Raw genomic sequence first — 18,254 nt, forward strand, 5'->3', positions numbered from 1 at the left:
CTGTGCTCTGTGCCCTGCCAGGTGGGAGGGTGTTTGTGCTCCCTCTGTTTGTCACTCCTTGGACTGCATAAGCCTCAAGAATTACCCTCTATATGTATGACTCCAAGTAGGTTTAGATCAAATACTAGAAAAATATTCTTTATTGTGAGTGGTGAGGCACTGGAACAGGTTGCCCAGGAAAGCTGCAGATACCCCATCCCTGGAAGTGTCCAAGGCCAGGCTGGATGGAGCTCTGAGCAGCCTGGGATAGTGGAAGGTGTCCCTGCCCATGGCAGGGGGTTGGAATGAGATGATCTTTAAGGTCCTTTCCAACCCAAACCATTCTGTGATTCTGTGAAAAAGCTGAAGAATGAAAGAGCAGTGCAGTATGAAATGAATAAATGGGCTGGGGAGAAACAGGACTGTGCTGCCTGGCTTTGAGCTGCAGGTTGCAGCCTGCCTGGCAGCTAAAGCAGCGTGCAGGGAGCTGCAGAGTTAAACCCGGCTCATGCACTGACACTGCCTGCCCCTGCCCCTCATCCCTCGAGATGCTGGTGACATCCCTGAAGCCCAGAGGGCTTGTCCTGTCCTGCTGTGTGCCCTGGGGCTGTGGCAGGGTGGGTGACAGTGCTGTGTGTGTGTTGCAGGAGCAGTCCCTGCTGCAGCCCCCCACGCTGCAGCTGCTGAACGGGATGGGCCCGCTGGGCCGGCGCGCGTCCGACGGCGGGGCCAACATCCAGCTGCACGCACAGCAGCTGCTCAAGCGGCCCCGGGGCCCCTCACCACTCGTCACCATGACGCCAGTGAGTAGCACAGGGAAGGCACAGAGCTGCAAATGTCCCCTCCTGCAGGCAGAGGTGGCTGTGCCCAGGTCACGGCAGGCCTGGCGCTGCAGGGATGTGCCTGCTTGCTGCCCAAGGTGCTCCTGCTCCCCTTGCAGCACTGCCGTGCTCTCCTGGAGGAGGCAGGTGGGGCTGTGTGCTCCTCTCTGGAGCTGAAGGTGTTTGTGCACTTTTTAATGGTTGCTTTTGTCCTTCGCTGATCCCATGGAGAAAACCCAAGTGTCCATCTCAGGCGCGTTCTCGCTCCCTGGCTGCATCTGTATCAATGAATTCCCCAAGCAGCAGCAGCCCTGCCCAGGCACTTGGACTGGGGAAGGAATGTTGGAAGGGGTTCTTGGCCAGGTTTCCTCGGTGCTGCAGAGGAGCCAGCACACAGCCCTGTGGAAGCTTGTTTGGGAAGATCAGGTGTCCCCTGCATGGAGGGGACCGTGCTGGGTGTCCCCTGAGCCGTGGCTTGTCTCTCCACAGGCTGTGCCAGCTGTCACCCCTGTGGACGAGGAGAGCTCCGATGGGGAGCCGGACCAGGAAGCTGTGCAGAGGTAACTCCCACTGTTAACATTTGCCCTTCCTACCTCCACAAGGCTCACCTTGCCTGTTCCAGAGCTGATTCAAACACAGCCACCTCTTCAGGGCACCACTGGTGATTTTACAGCGAAGGCTCAACACTTCTCCTGTTCCTCTGGGTGCTGATTACTGTAGGCAGTTGCTCCTCTGGCACTTCTAGGTGCTTGCAAAGCTGGATTCCCCTGAAATGGGTAGCTGATTGAGCAGTAGGTTCTCCAGAAACTCTTGAAACTGCTAAATTCCTTTGCTTAGTGTGCACCAGCATGCAATCCACACTAACCTGCCAAGTGAGTGCCGAGGGATTCCCCTCCCTGCTGGGTGCTGGAGGTGGGAGAATCTCCTCTGTGGCCTTGGGTGCCAGTGCAGCAGCTTTTGTATCAAGACATGCAGTAAACATCCAACTCTGATGCCTCAAACAAAGTGAGCTTGCTGGAATTACGGGTACCTCTAGCTGCTAATTATAGCATCAGGCCTTAAAATAGTCTGCTCCAATAAGGGAAGCATTATTAGCTCTCAGGCTGGGAACTTCTGTTCTCTGTGTCTGCTCTAAACACATTGTAGGAAGTGGGTAGAATGTGCTTGTACTTTCTCAGTCCATCAACACACTAACCATGGCCTTGCTAACATTTTCTTAGGAGCTTTTGCATAGTTTCCTCTCTGCTAACCAGCTGGGCACTACGTGTGGTGGGTGCTCCTGCTTCTTACCTCAGATTGGAAGAGCTTTCTGGATCCCCCTTTGTACAGGTCATCACCTGGGTAAGGGAGTGGCTCCTCAGGGGCTCACGAGGGTTCAGCTGGGGGTTGTTGCAGGCAGGGTGACACTGGGGTGGGTGCAGATCATGCTCCAGAGCCTTGGCCGGCTGTGCTCCTCTCAGTGCTCCCAGGGAACAGTGGGTGTGAGCAGTGACAGGCTGTGCACTGAGACTCCCTTTGCATACCTCAGCCTGGAAAGTCAACTTGTAGCCTCAGTAATAGCTCCAACAGCCATTAACAGTTCTAATATAGGGCCAGTAATGTCCTCTGACAGCACCTCAGACAGCAGGTGGTCTTCTTGGCTGTGCAAACATAAATCTCATTCTTGGCAAGAGCATGCCTGGACATCTTACCTGGGCAGATTTTCACTATTCTAAACCTGAAGGTTTTAGCTGAGCCTTTAAAGCATTAGCTCAGCTGAAAACATTTTGAAACCCCTCTGCAGTGTTTTGCAAGGCACTGAAATGTTCAAATCCCACTGAGAACCAAGTCCCCTTGGACTCAGAGGTCACTTCACTGCTCTCGACAGTGCTGCCCTAAGTTCTTTCACAGCACATGCTCTTCTTCCACCAGATGGCCTTGAAAAAGCACCATCCAGGTTGTGTGTTAACTTGTTCTCCACCCCCTTGTGTTGCAACATGTCAGTAGTCATCAGAGGAGAAGGGTAAATAGCATTAACATCAGGGACAGATGCAAATATTTAGCTTCTCAGGACACTGCCCCAAATACTCTGTTTGCAGCCACCAGTGAGCAGCTTTTGCCCTCCTTAATCTGACCTTGAAAGCAGAGCACAGTCTTCTCTCTGTTCCAGGGAGCAGTCACATCTCCTTTGAGCTTTGGGAAACTTTCTTCCACCCAAAACGCTCTTAGAGCTCGTGATTGGATTGTTCCCTGGAGGGCTGAAATAAAATGATCTTAGCAAACCACAACAGTAAAGCTCTTTGGGAACCTTTCCCTGTCTACATCAAATGATTCTTAAACAGCTAATGGCACGGGCTTTGGCGGGGCACCACGGCACTGTTAACCTGCTGCTTCTGCTTAAGTGGCTTCAGCAGCAAACAGAGGCTGGGTTTGGGCAAGTCTGTGCTGCTTGCTGCTCTTTCTGCTTCCCGGGGGCAGTAGCTGGGTAAAAGAGCAGAGGTGAGGCCTTGCAGGTGTCAGTGCCCGAGTGGTGCCTGGCCTGGTTACTGGAGCTGCCTCGTTGCTATTTGTGTTCACAGGGCACAGAGGGTTCAGCTCATCCCAGCGGCCTTGAGCAGGCACAGCCTGGTGCAGGGCCAGCCCTGGGCAGGGGCTTCAGCCCCTCTCTGCCAGCTCAGCCGTGCCAGGAGCAGCAGGCAGGCAGCAGCTCTCAGCTCTGCCTGGCCCTTCCTCACATCCTTGCCGGAGCAGAGGCTCCCAGTTCCTCCTCCCCGATCCTTGGGGGCTTTGCAGGAGACCCGCAGCTCTTCTCCCGTGCACAGCAGGCTTTTGTTTAAGCTGTCGCCTCCCAGCTCAGGAGGCAAGCCCAGCCCTGGTGCTGGTGGCTCCGGAGGGAGCTGCTCGGTTCCCGTTCCCTGCGCATCCCGGGGCATTCCCGACTTTGAGCAGGGACTAGATGGCGCACTTGGACCGGGCTGGCACAGCCTGCCTCAGCCCAGCCCTTCCTCAACTCCTTGGGCAGCCTTCCCCTGCTGGGACGAGGTGGCCACTGCTGGTGGCCAGAGCCAGGGTGGCCCAGGGTGGCTCTGAGGAGCCGAGGCTCCCGGGCAGAGCAGCAGCTCTGCTCTGTGCCCAGCTCCCGCTGGGTTACCTCTGCCCAGGCTGGGGCACAGGGCCAGACCTGCTCTGCTGCAGTGAATGCCCGCTGAGGGCAGGTGGGTATTCCCAAAGGGACATACCAGCATTCCCCTTGAGGTGAAACGTGGCTTTCCTGCTGGGAAGAGCAAACGGCTCCTCTTTCCTTCCAAGGCTGGCAGTGGAGCAGCAGCAGCTGCAGCTACATTTGTCCCCAAAGCACTGGGGAGCCAGTGCTGTGACGGGCATGGGCAGCGTGTCCATGGTACGTTCTGAGCACTGCACAAGCTTCTTCCTTCCCGTGTTCTCTGGGTTATCTAACACTCCCTGTTTTCGGAGTACTCCCATCAGTCTCTTATAAAATGTGCTCCTGCTTGTTGCAGATACTTGGCAAATAGGTCAAAAAGGCACACTCTGGCCATGACCAACCCTACAGCTGAAATCCCTCCAGACTTGCAGAGGCAGCTAGGACAGCAGTCCTTCCGACCCCGGGCTTGGGCTCCACACCTGGGACCCGACCAGCACCGGTGAGTAACGGCACCGGCCGGCCGGGCAGCTTGCTCAGGAACCCTGCCCAGGTGGCCCTGGAACAGAGCACTGAGGACATCCCGCTGGCAGGGAGGGGTGAGGAGGAGGAGGAGGAGGAGCAGGGACAAAGAGCAGACCCACAGAGCAGAGGGTGTCTGACCCCCTGCCTGCAGGGACCAGCAGGAACCAGCTGGCTCTTCCCTCCAGTCCCACTTTTGTGGCTGGAAGTGATTGCTGCAATGGCTGCCATCACAGAAATATTGGGAATAAGCTATTTTTTTTTTTAGAGGAAAGCTTTTCCCTGTGTAATGGTAGGCATCGAAGTAGCACATTTGCTACAGAACATTTTTGGAGGCAGATGCAGGCAAAAGATTGGACCAAGAGTCATCCACAGCAGAGCTTAAAACCCTCACTGTTCTGCACCAGAGTTGTGTGTTCTGACTGCAAAGTCTCTGTGCAAAGCTCCTCGAGAGTAATTTCATTTCTCACCTGAACCCTTGATGGGAATGATGTGAGAAAAGGAATCTGGGTGGGGAAGGAAAGAAAACCAATCACAGTGTTTGGGAAAGAGGGAACTTTTGAATTAGATCTAAATACACTCAGGATGTGTGGGAGGGACAGTCCTGGTGAGGCATTAATGTGACAGAGCCCTCATCACAGCAGCCAACCGGAGATGCTAATGCCACAGAAGGAGCTTAAATTCCTCTGAACAAAAAAAAAAACCCTTCTAAAAATGCTTGAAAATGCTCTGACACCTCAGTGCTAGGAGCAAACCAGCTGCACACTGGGGTTTGCTGCCTCTTGGGGAAGCAATGGCTGCCAGGCCAGGCTGGTGCTGCTGTTCAGCCCCTCAGGCAGCTCACAGTGGCAGGCTTGACAAAGCCCTTTTTATTGGAGCCAGAGACCTGCTGAGCTGAGCACTGATGTAATCAGCAGGGACAGGTGAACTCTGAGCAGACTGAGACAGTGCTAGTGCCACGCTGGAGCTGGAAAGCCAAGATAAGCACCTCTCTGCCCTCAAGTTACTCTTCAGAGGTGCCTGGGGGATGGGAAGAGCAGAGGGGAAACATTTCTAGGGCCACAGCTTGATAGGAAGAGGAGTGCAGCGTGCAAAACAAGCAGAATGTGCTGTGTCCTGCTTTCAGGATTGCTGCAAATCCTAAAGGTAAGCCAAGTCCCTCACGCACAGCAGGAACGGAATTTTTACAAGACTTTAAACACACTTACCCTGTAAATAACGTTGGTGTCACCTCTGGCTCTTGGCTCTGGAGTCCTGAAGCTGTTGCATCATGAGCAGGGTGGTATCTGCTCGTTCCACTCTTGGTGTTGTAACGTGCTGTGAGCCTGTCCTGTGTTTTTCCTGTGAAATCACAGAAATTTCATCTGACCACGGTCTAAACACAGTGTTCCACAGTGAGTTCATTACATACCTGGCACAGAAATTAGCAGTCATTGTGTAAATAAACCACATTATTGAACGGCAGGTGGGTTTTATTTTAGCCCTTAACCTATTTTAAGCCATCTTATGTGTGTTCTTATTTGTCACGTTAAATGTCTGAAAGCAGAATTGAAGTCCAGCTGTACAGGGAAGTGCAGCTGTTCTGCCTTGCCCACACGGGTTTCAAAAACTCAGCATGATTTTATCTGTAGCTTCTGCTTTCCACCAATGCAACAGGAGAACAAATGGATCAGGATAATGGATGGGATGGCTTCAAAAGGCAGGAGCACGGCTCTTTCCTTGGAAGGAAGCTGAACTGTGTCCTCCCAAGGCAGAGACAGGGACAAAACAGAACCCAGCCTGCTGGAAGTGGTGCAGCATCAGTCACCTTGTGACAAGGGGAGCTGGAGCAGGCCCTCAGAGTGACCTCTGGACCACTCCAGCTGCAGCCAGGCAGGCTCCTGCTGCATTTGGTGTCAGAGGTGCTGTAAAGACCATGTCTCCATGACCTTCTCACACACAAAGGCTGCTGCTGGAGCCTGTGCATTAAATGCTGCTTGCTGGGTTCTGGAGATGGCATCTGCAGAATCTTTACAAAAGAAATCCTTTAGTGATGGGAGAAAATCCTCCCTGCGAGGTGGGGAGGCCCAGAGCAGCTGTGGCTGCCCCATCCCTGGAGGTGTCCAAGGCCAGGTTGGACAGGACTTGGAGCAACCTGGGCTAGTGGAAGGTGTCCCTCCCAGCCCAAACCATCCTGTGTTTCTGTGATTTGCACAGAAATCAGGTTCCAGAGATAGCACTTGCCCGGAAGCCACGAGGGCAGGCAGAGCCCCAGTTGTTTATTGTGAGGCACGTTGTGCTGAGTGTCTGCCAGGTTATCTCTGCTCCTGATAACACAGATGGCACCTAATGGCAGGGCAGGAGCTCAGTGATAATGGGGAGCCCCAGCTTCGGGAGAAAACAGCTCCTGAAAAAAATCTGGCTCCCTCTGATGGCAAAGAAACCTCATTGAGAAGGGGAAGTGCTTGAGGTGCCTTGGGCACAGCTTGGTTCAGATGTGCCCATTCTGATTGCCCAGTGTGGAGCACCCAGGCAGCTGGGAGGCTGGTGGAGATGGAAAGCCTGTGCTGCAGTTTGTGTTTTGGCTGGTGTCATGTCTCTAACCCCCTTGCCCCTGTGTTCAGTTCTATTTACAAGGACTCCAACACTCTGCACCTCCCCACCGAGCGCTTCTCCCCGGTGCGGCGCTTCTCCGACGGGGCCGCCAGCATCCAGGCTTTCAAAGCCCACCTGGAGAAGATGGGCAATAACAGCAGCATCAAACAGCTTCAGCAGGTGAGAGGGGGCCCTCAAAACAGCCTCCACCAGGAATTCTTACTGCCTCGGTCTTGCTGCTTCAGGAGGCAAAAGAGGAATCTTTACACGCTGGGGCTGTTCCTGCCCTGTATGACTGCAGCAAACCCTGGGTGTCCTCTGGATGTATGAGCTGTTCACCTGCAGTTGGGCACCTGGGGGCATTCCTGCCCCCTCTTTTCTGGGGAGAACCATCATGCTGTGCCCACCCATGGGTGTCCTGCCTGTCCCACCAGCACTGTCAGACAGCAGCTCCTGCTCTCCCACATTTCCTCTGGCAGCAGTTTGGGGCTGTTCCAGGGTGTCCCAGGAAAGGGCAGCTCCTGAGTGTGTTGTGGGATATTCCCTGCACAGCCAGGCACAGCTTGCCAGTGGCTGGAGCAGGATTTGGCCCCAGGACAGGCCTTTCCCCTTGCAGCAATGGCACAAATGAGATGCTCTCCTCACCTTGAAGTGTCGTTCCCAGAGCTTGCTGCCTGCATTAAGGGAACACAGCAGTGCCAGCTCAGTGTCACGTGCACCCGTTGCTTTCCTGGCTTTTTGCCACGTCCCTGCACACCTGATTCTGTCAGAGGGAATGGATTAGGCTTGCTTTGCCAGCTTTTCTCAGAGGGGTGGGCTGCAGAGCGTGCCATTCCCACACAGCAGGGTACTGTGCACCAGAAGGTCATTTTTGGGACGTGCTGGATTCCTTGCAGGAGTGTGAGCAGCTCCAGAAGATGTATGGTGGGCACATGGATGAGAGGACGCTGGAGAAGACGCAGCAGCAGCACATGTTGTACCAGCAGGAGCAGCACCACCAGATCCTTCATCAGCAGATTCAGGTAGTGCAGCCCGAGCCAGAGCTGCTGAAGGCTCAGCTCTGTTTTCCTGTGTTGCTGCAGACACAACTCGTGAGCAGGTCCCGGGGGGATTGAGGGAGGGGCGTTTGCTGGGCTTGCTGTAGCGGGAAGGCTGAAGGATTTCAGCAGAGATGTTTGCACAGCTGCTGTGGTAGCTGTGGCAGCCAGGGCTGCAGTCAGGGACTGACACTCAGTGAATCTGGATATGTCCTGCTTCACCCAGCAGTGTTTCTAAATTTACTGACTGAGACATTGACTGCAAACACTTCTTGTTTTCTTGTGGTGCCTGGTTCAGGACTGTATCCGGCCTCCCCAGCCATCTCCACCCTTGCAAGCTCCATGTGAAAACCAGCCAGCTCTGCTCACTCACCAGCTCCAGAGGTAAAGAAATGGCTTTAGGACAGCTCTGGGTTTGACTCTTCCTGAAGCCCAGGGATGAGCTGACACACTCAGGAGAGGCCAGGCTGAGTTGGAGGTTTATGGAGTCAGAATGACACTGCCACTTCCCAGGTGAATGTGCCTGGTCCTTTGGCCTGGATTCTCTCAGAAGGACTTTAGAATCAGAGAAATCTGATTCAAAGGCACAGACCTGCTTTGAGCAGAGGATTGACAGTCCTGGCTTTTGAGTGGCTTGAAGCTCTCTCATGCTTCCTTGGGTGTCTCACACCTTGCCAGGCCCTTGGTGAGCTCAGCCTCCCTGCCCTCAGCACCCTGACTTGTGGGTGAGGGAGGCTGAGTTACGGGAAATGACAGCAGGGTGTCTCACCAGGTGCAGTGACTCAGGAGGTGAGTCTGCAGTGTCCTTGTCCCCAGGTTTCTGTGGTAGCCACCAGGTCGTGCTCACTCCCTGTGTGATTTGGACAAGGGAGGTGGCTCTCAGAAGAGAAGCCAAGCTGCAGAGACCTTGGGATCCCCAGCAAGGGCTCGATGGTGTTTATTTTGAACAAGACACACAGTGTTTGGCATCAGTTCTCACAGTTGAGACAGCATCTTGACAAGGAGCGGGTCTGGTGAGAAGGTGCTTGTTTCCCTGCGTAGGTTACGGATCCAGCCATCCAGCCCACCCCCAAACCACCCCAGCAATCATCTCTTCAGGCAACCCAACAGCAGCCCGCCCCCCGTGAGCAGCAGCGTGCTCCAGCCCCATGGTAAGCAGTTCTGGGAGCTGGGCAGGGCCGTGGGATCCCATCAAAGCCTTCAGGAGCAGCCTGGGGTTGCCAGGGCTCCGTTCCCCCCCAGCCCAGGCCCTGCACAGTTTGCTGATGATGTAAAAGATTCTCCATCTGGCAGCAAGGGCTGCTGTTATCGAGAGCTCAGAGAAGCTGCCAGCTGGAATGTGCTGTCAGGTTCCTTGTCACAAGATCCTTACTTATCTCTCCCGGGGGTGGGGAGGAAGGGCTGATATTCTCAGGTTTATGCAAATCCCTGTCAGCTCCGCAGAGTTTCTGTTTTGGTGCAAGGGGCTCTGGCTGTGACCTTTGCACGCTGGCACAGCATGACAGAGCACCCATACGGACACATACTGGGCTCCCAGCCTGGCCCAGAGTCATGGAATGAATCACAGCATCACAGCCTGCTTTGGGTTGGAAGGGACCTTAAAGATCATCCCTCTCCAGCCCCCTGCCACAGGCAGGGACACCTTTCACTAGCCCAGGTTAATCCAAGCCCTGTCCAGCCCTTCGGGGAGCAGAGCAGATCTCTCTCCCAAGGCTCACCCTGGGCCAGCAGAGGTGCTGAGCGTCTTTGTTCCTTGCAGGTGCTGCCTCCCAGTCCCAGTTCCAGGGGATGCCATCCCACAACACGATCTTCCCGCAGTCGGGTAACTGTTCTCCTCCCCCGGCCATGGGGCTGACGTGCCTGGCCCTGCAGCAGCAGCAGCAGCAGCCCCAGCAGGTCACCATCCAGGTGCAGGAGCCCGGGGACATGGTGGGCAGCAGCCTCCTGCCCGGGGCCTCCCACGCCCGGGGCATGTCCCTGAGCCCCAGCGCCAGCCAGATCCAGATGCAGCACCGTGCCAACCTGATGGCCTCGCTGAGCTACGGCCACCGGCAGCTGTCCAAGCAGCTGAGCGCCGACAGCGCCGAGTCGCACAGGTGAGGGCCCCTCCTGCCTGCGGGGCTCGGGGCAGCAGGGAGGGGCAATGTGAGACACACTGTCCTCGACACTCTGCCTTGTGCCTGTGCTTGCTCCCTCGCCGGCCCTGGGAAGGACCGGCTGAGCCGGGCTAGGGCTGCTGTGCCGCGTGCCTGGGGAAGCCCCTCGGTGCAGGAGCAGCTCTGGCTCCCTCTGAGCAGCACAGTCACTCATCCTTTTCCTTGTCCTTGCAGTCTGAACGTGAACAGGTATCCCCCCACCAACTACGACCAGGTGCACTTACACCCCCACCTGTTCCCGGAGCAGCCCCGCGTTTCCCCCAGCAACTACAGCCCGCCGGGAGGGGTGGGGTTCCCTGCAGCCCAGCAGGCTCTGAAGGTCCCACAGCTTGAGCAGTACCCCAGTTTCCCCCCGAACGCACATCAGCAGCAGCAGCAGCAGCACTACACGGCATCGGCACTACAGCAGGCACTGTTGTCCCCGACCCCGCCCGACTACAGCCGACACCAGCAGGTACCACACATCCTCCAGGGACTGCTCTCCCCCCGGCACTCGCTCACGGGGCACACGGACATGCGGCTGCCCCAGGCAGAATTTGCACAGCTCATCAAACGGCGGCAGCAGCAGCAGCAGCAGCAGCAGCAGCAAGAGTACCAAGAGTTGTTCAGGCATATGAGTCAAGGGGATGCTGGGAACATGGGCACCAGCATGGGACAGAACCTCTCGGAGCGCCAGTCGTTGTCTTTGCCTTATCAGAGTGCTGACACGTACCACCCCCAGAACAGCCCCCAACATCTCTTAAAAATCAGGGCGCAAGAATGTATCCAGCAGGTCCCTGCCTCTGTGCCACCGCCACCGCAGGGATACGGACACCAGCCAGCCCTGTTCCACTCGGAGAGCATGGAGGAGGACTGCGCCTGCGAGGGAAACAGGGACAGCTTTCCTGACAGTAAGAGTTCAAACACATTGACCAAAGGTTGCCACGAGAGCCCTCTGCTTGTGAACGCAGGAGGGCACGGGAACCCCGAATCTTTGCTAGGAACTGCTAACCCCGCGCAGGAGCTGGCAACGCACCAGTACAGGCATCAGCCCGCATTCAGGAATAAGGTGCCCAGCAGAGGTAAGGCTCCCTGCTGCCCATGCAGGCCAGCTGTCTGTCTGTCAGTGCAGGCCAGCTGTCTGTCTGTCTGTGCAGGCCAGCTGTCCATCTGTGCCAGCCACTCACCTTCCTGCCCAGGACGCCGTCCCACCCGGCACACCAAGGGTTTCCTGACATGCTCTGCATAGCACAGAATTACCAAGATTCTTTCTGGCTTTTGTGGCCTGAAGTAAATTGCAGGCACAGCCTCTGTAATAAACAGGGTTGAATAAGGAAGGAGCCCCATGGGCTGCTTTCCTTGGGAATTTGACCTACTTCTGCAGGCAGGTAAAGACCAGGGCCCAGCTTGGTGCCATCTTTTCAGGGGTGCTGCATGGTGGCCACAGATTTATTCTTGCTGGTGATGTTCCTCATCCCCTGTAAAGAGGGGGTAGGAACAGCTCAGCTGCCAGCACACCCCAGCTGTGGCAGTGCAGCCATTTATTCCTGCTCTTAAGCACAGACCCTCTAGCCCAGGCACTGCTAAAGCTCCCACAAACACACAGTAACAGTGTTGGTCAGTGTCCTGTGGCTCCAGCAGCCTCGCAGTCTCTCTGGCACTTTGGGAAGCATCAGCAGCAGCAAGATTCTATCCCTGCTTGAACTGGGAAGGGTGGATTCTGGAGAGAGTGAGTTTAAACTTGCCATTAGGATCTGAAGACCTTTCCTGCTCCTTGGAAGCAGCTGCACCTTTGCTCCTCAGTGGCTGCTCTGGCAGCCCTGGGCTGTCAGAGAATTCCTGCCTGAGCTGTAATCACAGGCTCCTCTGCAGGAAAAACACCCCTTGAGCCCCTTGCTAAGAGGGCTTTGAGGAGAGGCTGAGTGGGCAGATCAGTATTCCCTGCAGGACTCGGGGCGCTGGGCTGCAGCCACCAGCTGGCCCTTGGCACTCGGGGCCCTGTTGCGGAGGAGCTGTGTCCAGGGCACAGGAGGCCCAGCTTTGTTCAGGGACACAGCACGGGTTTGTTGGGAAAGTACCGGGCTGGAATAGGCTGGCTCGGAGGGCTGAGTGGGGCTGCCAAGCCCTGGCCCCCCAGAGCGTGGGCGGGGGGCAGGGACAAGGCTGGGCTGTGCTGAAATCCTCCTCAATTCTGAATTCTCTTTGCTCTCAGAGCTCTGCTTCCCTGCTGTGCTTGGAGTGGGGGGAATCGCCCCAGGCCCAGCGGAGATTGGAAGCTCTGGAGGGGTGTTTGGTGTGAAATCATGAGTCTGAATCTTGTCACTGAAGCCTGGTAGATGGACAGTGAGGTCTGCTGAAGTCAGAAGCCAAATCTCAGCCCCCACACTGCTGGTGCAAGGACTGGTTACACAAAGGAGAAGGACTTTAGACTGCAAGGCCTTGTAAATGAGTAAAAGCAAATAGATGTTTACAAATAGGCTTGTGTAAGCCCTTCTGACAGGGCTGTTTGTAGTAAACTATGTCCTGGGATGCAACTGCTTGTACCGTTTTCCCTATGGCCTCCATAACCCACTTGGACTCAGGCCTGCGCTGCCTCAGGTCCAGGCAGAGTCACCTCAGAGCTTCCCAGGTACCCTCACCTACAGCAAATCCTACACCCCTGGGCTTTCCTGGTTTTGACCTACACCAAATCCTACATCACTCAGTTTTCCCACTATTCACCTACACCAAATCCCATATCCCTGGGCTTTCCCACTACTGACCTACACCAAATCCTGTGTCCTGGCTTTTCCCACTCTTTTCCCTAGACTGTGTGATGAGGGTACAGTTTGAGGGTATCTTCCCTCCCTGCCTCAGCTCCCCAGATGGGTTTCCGTGGAGCAGAGTGTAGTTTCCCTGTGGCTGGGGAGTGTCTGTGCTTCCAAGGGCGCGTGCTAATGCCGATCACACAGCTCTGGATGTCTGTGCAGCAGCTGCCAGGGATGGCAGCCGGGGACCTTGAGAGCCGACCAGATCTGTTTGGGATGTGACTGAGCTGCCTGTGAACAGCCCTGCTCCAGTTCTGCTCCAGCGTGGCCGTCCCGGGGCTGGGAGCGCTGCCCATGGGAAGCCTGGGCAGAGGGAGCCGGGCTGGCGGCAGCGCCGTGCCAGCGTCACATGCCACGGGGACACAAAGGATGTGGGCATGAAAGGCTCTCCTCTGCAGGGCTGGGGGTGTCAGTTCGGGCTGTCTGTCCCTTGCTCTAGAGCAGCATCCCCAGAGGTGAAGTGCTGGCATTGGGAAGCAGCTGTTTTTGTGTCCTGGCTCATCCAGGCTGAGGGAACTCGTCACCCACAGCACAGGGGCTGGGGCTGGGGCTGTTTGTGGAGCTGGAGCAGCAGGCTGCTGGCCCCAACCACTGTTCCCACACTTGGAGCAGCATCCCAGGCCGTGTGTGGGTGGCACTGATCCGCTAACATCTGTTACCTCATGTTTTCCTTCTCTCTTTTCCGGGAAAGCTGACTGCTAACCGCACGTAACCCCACGGTTGTGCAAAGGAAGGGGGAGGCTGCATCTCTGCCTGCCCTGGGACAGGGCTCCGGCAGGAATGCCACATTCCTGATGGAGGAAGGGCCCGGGGAGCAGTGTGCTGCCTGTGCTGTCCATGCTCTGCCATGCTCTGTCCATGTGCTGCCTGTGGGCAGCGTGGGGACCACATGGGATGGGGTCTCACTTGAATTCTGCTGAATTTGTGGACAGATTTTGGGACTGCTCTGCGCGGGGGCAAGCATGATCCTTGTGGGTCCAGGTGGGGATGTTCTGGGATTCTATGAGATCTCTTTGGGGAGCAGTTTTGTGGCAGTTGCAGTGTCAGCTGGGCCATGCAGTGTCCCAGCACAGCAGGACATCACTTCCCACTGGCCAAAGCCCTGGGAAAGCTCTGGCTTTGCGAGGGATGTACCTGCAGCTGTGTCACCTCGGGGCAGCTCCCCAGCGCTCGGGCGTTTGTGCTCAGCAGGGTCTGCACTCAGCGAGCTCAGCCCCGATGGAGGCTCCTCCATGGCTCAGGACTTTATCCAAAACATCATGTACTTGATGATGAGAGGCTTTGCCAGATAGGAATGTGGCCTTTGCCCTCAGTCACAAGAGCTTGCAGTGCAGATGGACTTTGCCAGGCAGAGCACTCGTGTGCTCCCGCAGCCAGATTGTGGGAGGGCAGGGAGAAGTCATCTGATAAAAGTGAAGATCCTGGCCAGCTCTTTCAGCAGGATTATGTTGCTTACAATTGCCAAGGGGCCCTGCTGGAACATCCCGTGTTGGAGGCTCCCCCAGCTCTTGTGTAACAATGTGGGGGTCGAGCTGAGGCTCGAGGGGAAGGCAGAAGTGGGAAAGGGTCTGGTTCCTGTGCTCCTGCCCCACTGCCTCCAGCCTTAGGCTGCTTTTGTAGACCTGGTGGAAGGCAGCTAGCATTGGGATCTTTTGGGATATTGATGGGAGGGAGAGGCCTCTGTGAGTGCAACTGGGGGCACTGGTGCTGCACCACTGTAACTGGAGCAGCCGGGGGTCCTCTCCCTGCTCTGCCAGCAAGGAGCGTTTGTGTGTGGCACAGGAGGCTGCAGGTTCCTTGTACTAACCTGTCCTTTTTCTGTCCTGTCTGGTTTTCAAGAGTCCATCGTAGGGAACTGCATGGACAGGAGCTCCCCTGGCCAAGCCATGCAGGTGCCTGACCACAACGGCCTGGGCTACCCCGTGCGCCCCTCGTCCAGCGAGCACCCGCGGCCCCGCAGCCTGCAGAGACATCACACCATCCAGAACAGTGATGATGCCTACGTAGGTGCCTCTGCCTGCCAGGTCCCTGCTCTGAAACAGCCTGGCCTGCCTGGGGCCACACAGGGCTCTGCAGACACAGCCAGCCCAGCTGTGAAGGAGCTGGTCAGGGTAGCCCAGACCTCAGTGCTCTGTGCCCTCTGGGGTTTGGGGTGCTGGGGAATGTCCTGCCCAAATCTGGATGTGGGCTTTGCTACAGCTCCCTTCTGCTGTAGATGAGACTGTCAGCTTCAGTGGTTCAGTGGTGCCCAGTGACAGGACAAGGAGCAATGCCAGAAACTAAAACACCAAGTTCCACCTCAACATTAGTAAGAACTTTCCATGGAGGGTGGCAGAGCACTGGAACAGCTGCCCAGGGTAGGGCCTGGAGTCTCCCTCTCTGGAGACATCCCAAAACCAGCCAGATGTGTTTCTCTGTCACCTGCTCCAGGTGTCCCTGCCTTGGCAGGGGTTTGTGCTGGATGATCTGATCATCCTTCCAGCCCCAGCTGTGCTGTGATTCTGTTAGTTCAGAGGCATTTGGACCATTCAGTCCATCCTCCTTTTGAAGGGACAGGCTACACTCAAGCTGTGCCTTTCCCAACCCTTGCTGAAGGTTTGCAGAGGCTCCCTGGGCACCCTGTCCAAGGGCAGATGGGGAACAGCAGGACCCTGAGCTCCCCCTGAGTGTGTCCTGCCGTCTCCACAGGTGCAGCTGGATAACTTGCCTGGGATGAGTTTGATGGCAGGGAAGGCGCTCAGCTCGGCCCGGATGTCGGACGCCGTGCTCAGCCAGTCGTCGCTGATGGCCAGTCAGCAGCTGCGCGACAGGGACGGCGAGGGTGAGCAGGGGAGGGGGCCTGGGCAGCCCCTGGGGGAGCCGAGTCACTGCCACGGCTGCTGAGTCTCCTCTTTGCCCTCCCAGAATGCGGGGAGGGTTTGGAAGGTCAAGAGCACGCGAACCTGGGCGACGGCAGCCAGCACCTCAACACCTCCTGCTACCCCTCGACGTGTATCACGGACGTCCTGCTGAGCTACAAGCACCCGGAGGTGCCCTTTGGGATGGAGCAGGCAGGGGTGTAACCAGGAGGGAGTGAGTATCCCTGTGTCCTTCTCTCACCACACCACACCTCGGGCCTCACTCCCATGGGTCGCCTTTCCTGCTCGTTGCTCCGGTGCTGGGGTTGGACCATCCACTCAGAGCTCCTGTGCTGAAGCTGTTTGCTGTGCCCCGTGTGCCCAGGGACAGCATCCCTCCTTCCAGGCTTGTGCTGCACTCAGACCCCTCTGCACAGCAGGCTCTCTCTCCTGGGGCAGGGTCAGGAATGGCCTGGGAGTGCTGGAGGGCTGTGGGAGGAGATGTACTGTTCTGGTGTCCCCTAACATCTTCTTTCTCTCTCTTGCAGGGTTTGTGTACAGCTTTGAAATGAAAAGGTCCATTTTAAACCAACAGTATCTAGCAGCATTGCGCCAAATTGCCGTAGTATTTCTGACTAACTGGAATACCATGGCCCCCTTCCTCATCCTCACTTCATCCAGTGTGTCGTTCCTTTGGGTTCTTTAATTTCTGCCACACTTGCCTGTAACTCCAGCTACACCCAGAGCCCTGAGCCCGACACGGAGGATCGGCCTCGGCACCGGGGCTGCTCTGGGGGCTGGCCCTGCCCGGGGCCCCACGCCGGGCTGAGCCTCCCTGGAGCCTGCCCTGGGCAGCTCCAAGGGGGCTGGAGCCGCTCCTGGATGGAGGCCACGCTCTCCTTCCCCCCTGTCCTCTGCACTGGGGGGTCTGGGCCTGGCAGGGCCCTCCCCACCCCGGTGCAATTCACTTCTTGTCTCACCTCTGTCTGCTCTGTTCCCTCTCGTGTGTCGGGGTGCTGACAGGATCACCCCTGCCCTGCCCTCCCTCCCCTTTTCTTTCCAAATCTGCCACGACTTGGGGTTTTTTCTTTTCCTGGCTAATGTAGGGCAGACGGATTTTTCTTTGTTTCCTTCGCTTTTCCTCCTGATCACGTAGGAATTGTTTTTTTTGGTAAATGTTGTTTTATTATTATTGTTATTAATAAAAGGCAAAAGGAATTTCTGTTTGAGAGAAATTTTTAACTAGATTCTGTTCTATATGAATTGTGACTTGCACCTTTTGTTCAAAGTATTTTATTTCTTTTAATGACATTGTACTTGTGACTGGTTTTCTCTCGTGCCAGTGGCGACAGTGGTAATTCTCCTTATACAGTCGGGACGTGCAGAGGTCTCTTCTTTGTCCCTTTTCCATCCTTTCCGTGGTGGATGGAGCGGGAGGCCCCCCCGCCCCGGGGCTCAGGAGCACGTGGTGTCACCCTTGCCTTTGGGACTTGACAAGCTCCAGCTCAGACCCTTCTTACTGACATTTTTTCCGGAATATTTTTTAAAACTAAAGGAAACATCGACCCAGCCCTCCTGACTTTGCACAGAAGGAAGTGTGAAACCAGCACGGCAGAGGTGACTTTGCTATCCTTACCCCGTGCCTCTTCCCGGCCTCCCCTTCTCCGGGAGAAGACGCTGACAGCTCTGCAATCCCGAGAGTCAGAGAGGAGGGAAGGAAGCTCCAGAGCCCGGCCCCGCGGGATGGAGCGGGAAGGGTGGGGAACGCCGAAAGCCTTTTGCTCTGTCCCTTTGGTTCATTTTCCTTTTGTTTACATGACACTGTATCCTGGGAGAGTCGCCGGGCCCCCCCCAGCAGCAGCTGCCCCGCAGGGCCGTCACCGTGCCATCCGCAGTATCACACTTTTTTTATCATGGCTTTGTATTGTAGTAATCAATACGCGCAGTATATGTTGAATGTATATTAATATACTTTGCTATTATTTCTGTTTTTTGGAAATGTCAGAAGTATTTTTTTTTTCTTCCTCATTTATGTTGGACTAAAAACGGAACAGGAAAAAAAAAGTTTCAGTAAATCTTCAGTCCATTTTTTGTGGGTCACTTGCAACTAGTCAATTAGTTGGACAGTGGGATCATAACAAATAAAACCATGATTATGATCTTCCCTGGGCTCTTGTTTGCCTTGTTGCCCAACACCAAAGTCCAAGGGGCGGCAGCTGCTGTGTCCCCAGCCCATCCATGGCGCTGTCACTTGCCCCGGTCCCCAGCAGCCCCCCCTGGCCGGGTTTCCCGAAGCCCCCCGGCACCCGCAGCCCCCTGCAGCCCGAGCCCGGCTCGCTGTGCGGGCGTGGGGACCGGCAGTGCTGCCGATCGGAGCCTGCCCGGCATCTGCTGCCCTGGGGC

The 18,254-nt window shown here is 56.0% G+C and overlaps 1 protein-coding gene across 5 annotated transcripts in view; it reads left to right on the forward strand.

Moving 5' to 3' along the window:
* The window catches only part of SIK3 (SIK family kinase 3), a 70,151-nt gene extending 52,136 nt beyond the window's left edge, over positions 1-18,015 (forward strand). For 3 of the 5 annotated variants that reach the window (XM_071449708.1, XM_071449709.1, XM_071449713.1), the window contains 13 exons: positions 627-782; positions 1,290-1,360; positions 4,298-4,441; positions 7,065-7,215; positions 7,932-8,057; positions 8,371-8,456; positions 9,114-9,223; positions 9,832-10,168; positions 10,403-11,289; positions 14,854-15,017; positions 15,703-15,835; positions 15,919-16,086; positions 16,400-18,015. In XM_071449708.1, the coding sequence (XP_071305809.1) occupies positions 627-782; positions 1,290-1,360; positions 4,298-4,441; positions 7,065-7,215; positions 7,932-8,057; positions 8,371-8,456; positions 9,114-9,223; positions 9,832-10,168; positions 10,403-11,289; positions 14,854-15,017; positions 15,703-15,835; positions 15,919-16,076 (2,523 nt within the window). In that variant the 3' untranslated portion in view covers positions 16,077-16,086; positions 16,400-18,015. The remainder of the gene's footprint in view (positions 1-626; positions 783-1,289; positions 1,361-4,297; positions 4,442-7,064; positions 7,216-7,931; positions 8,058-8,370; positions 8,457-9,113; positions 9,224-9,831; positions 10,169-10,402; positions 11,290-14,853; positions 15,018-15,702; positions 15,836-15,918; positions 16,087-16,399) is intronic. The other 2 variants (XM_071449711.1, XM_071449712.1) reach the window with 1 other exon arrangement.
* The last annotated feature ends 239 nt before the right edge of the window (positions 18,016-18,254 follow it).

This window comes from Agelaius tricolor, unplaced genomic scaffold (assembly GCF_023055355.1).
Source record: "Agelaius tricolor isolate 1412-34295 unplaced genomic scaffold, bAgeTri1.0.p SCAF_29, whole genome shotgun sequence".
Classification (NCBI taxonomy): Eukaryota; Metazoa; Chordata; class Aves; order Passeriformes; family Icteridae; genus Agelaius; species Agelaius tricolor.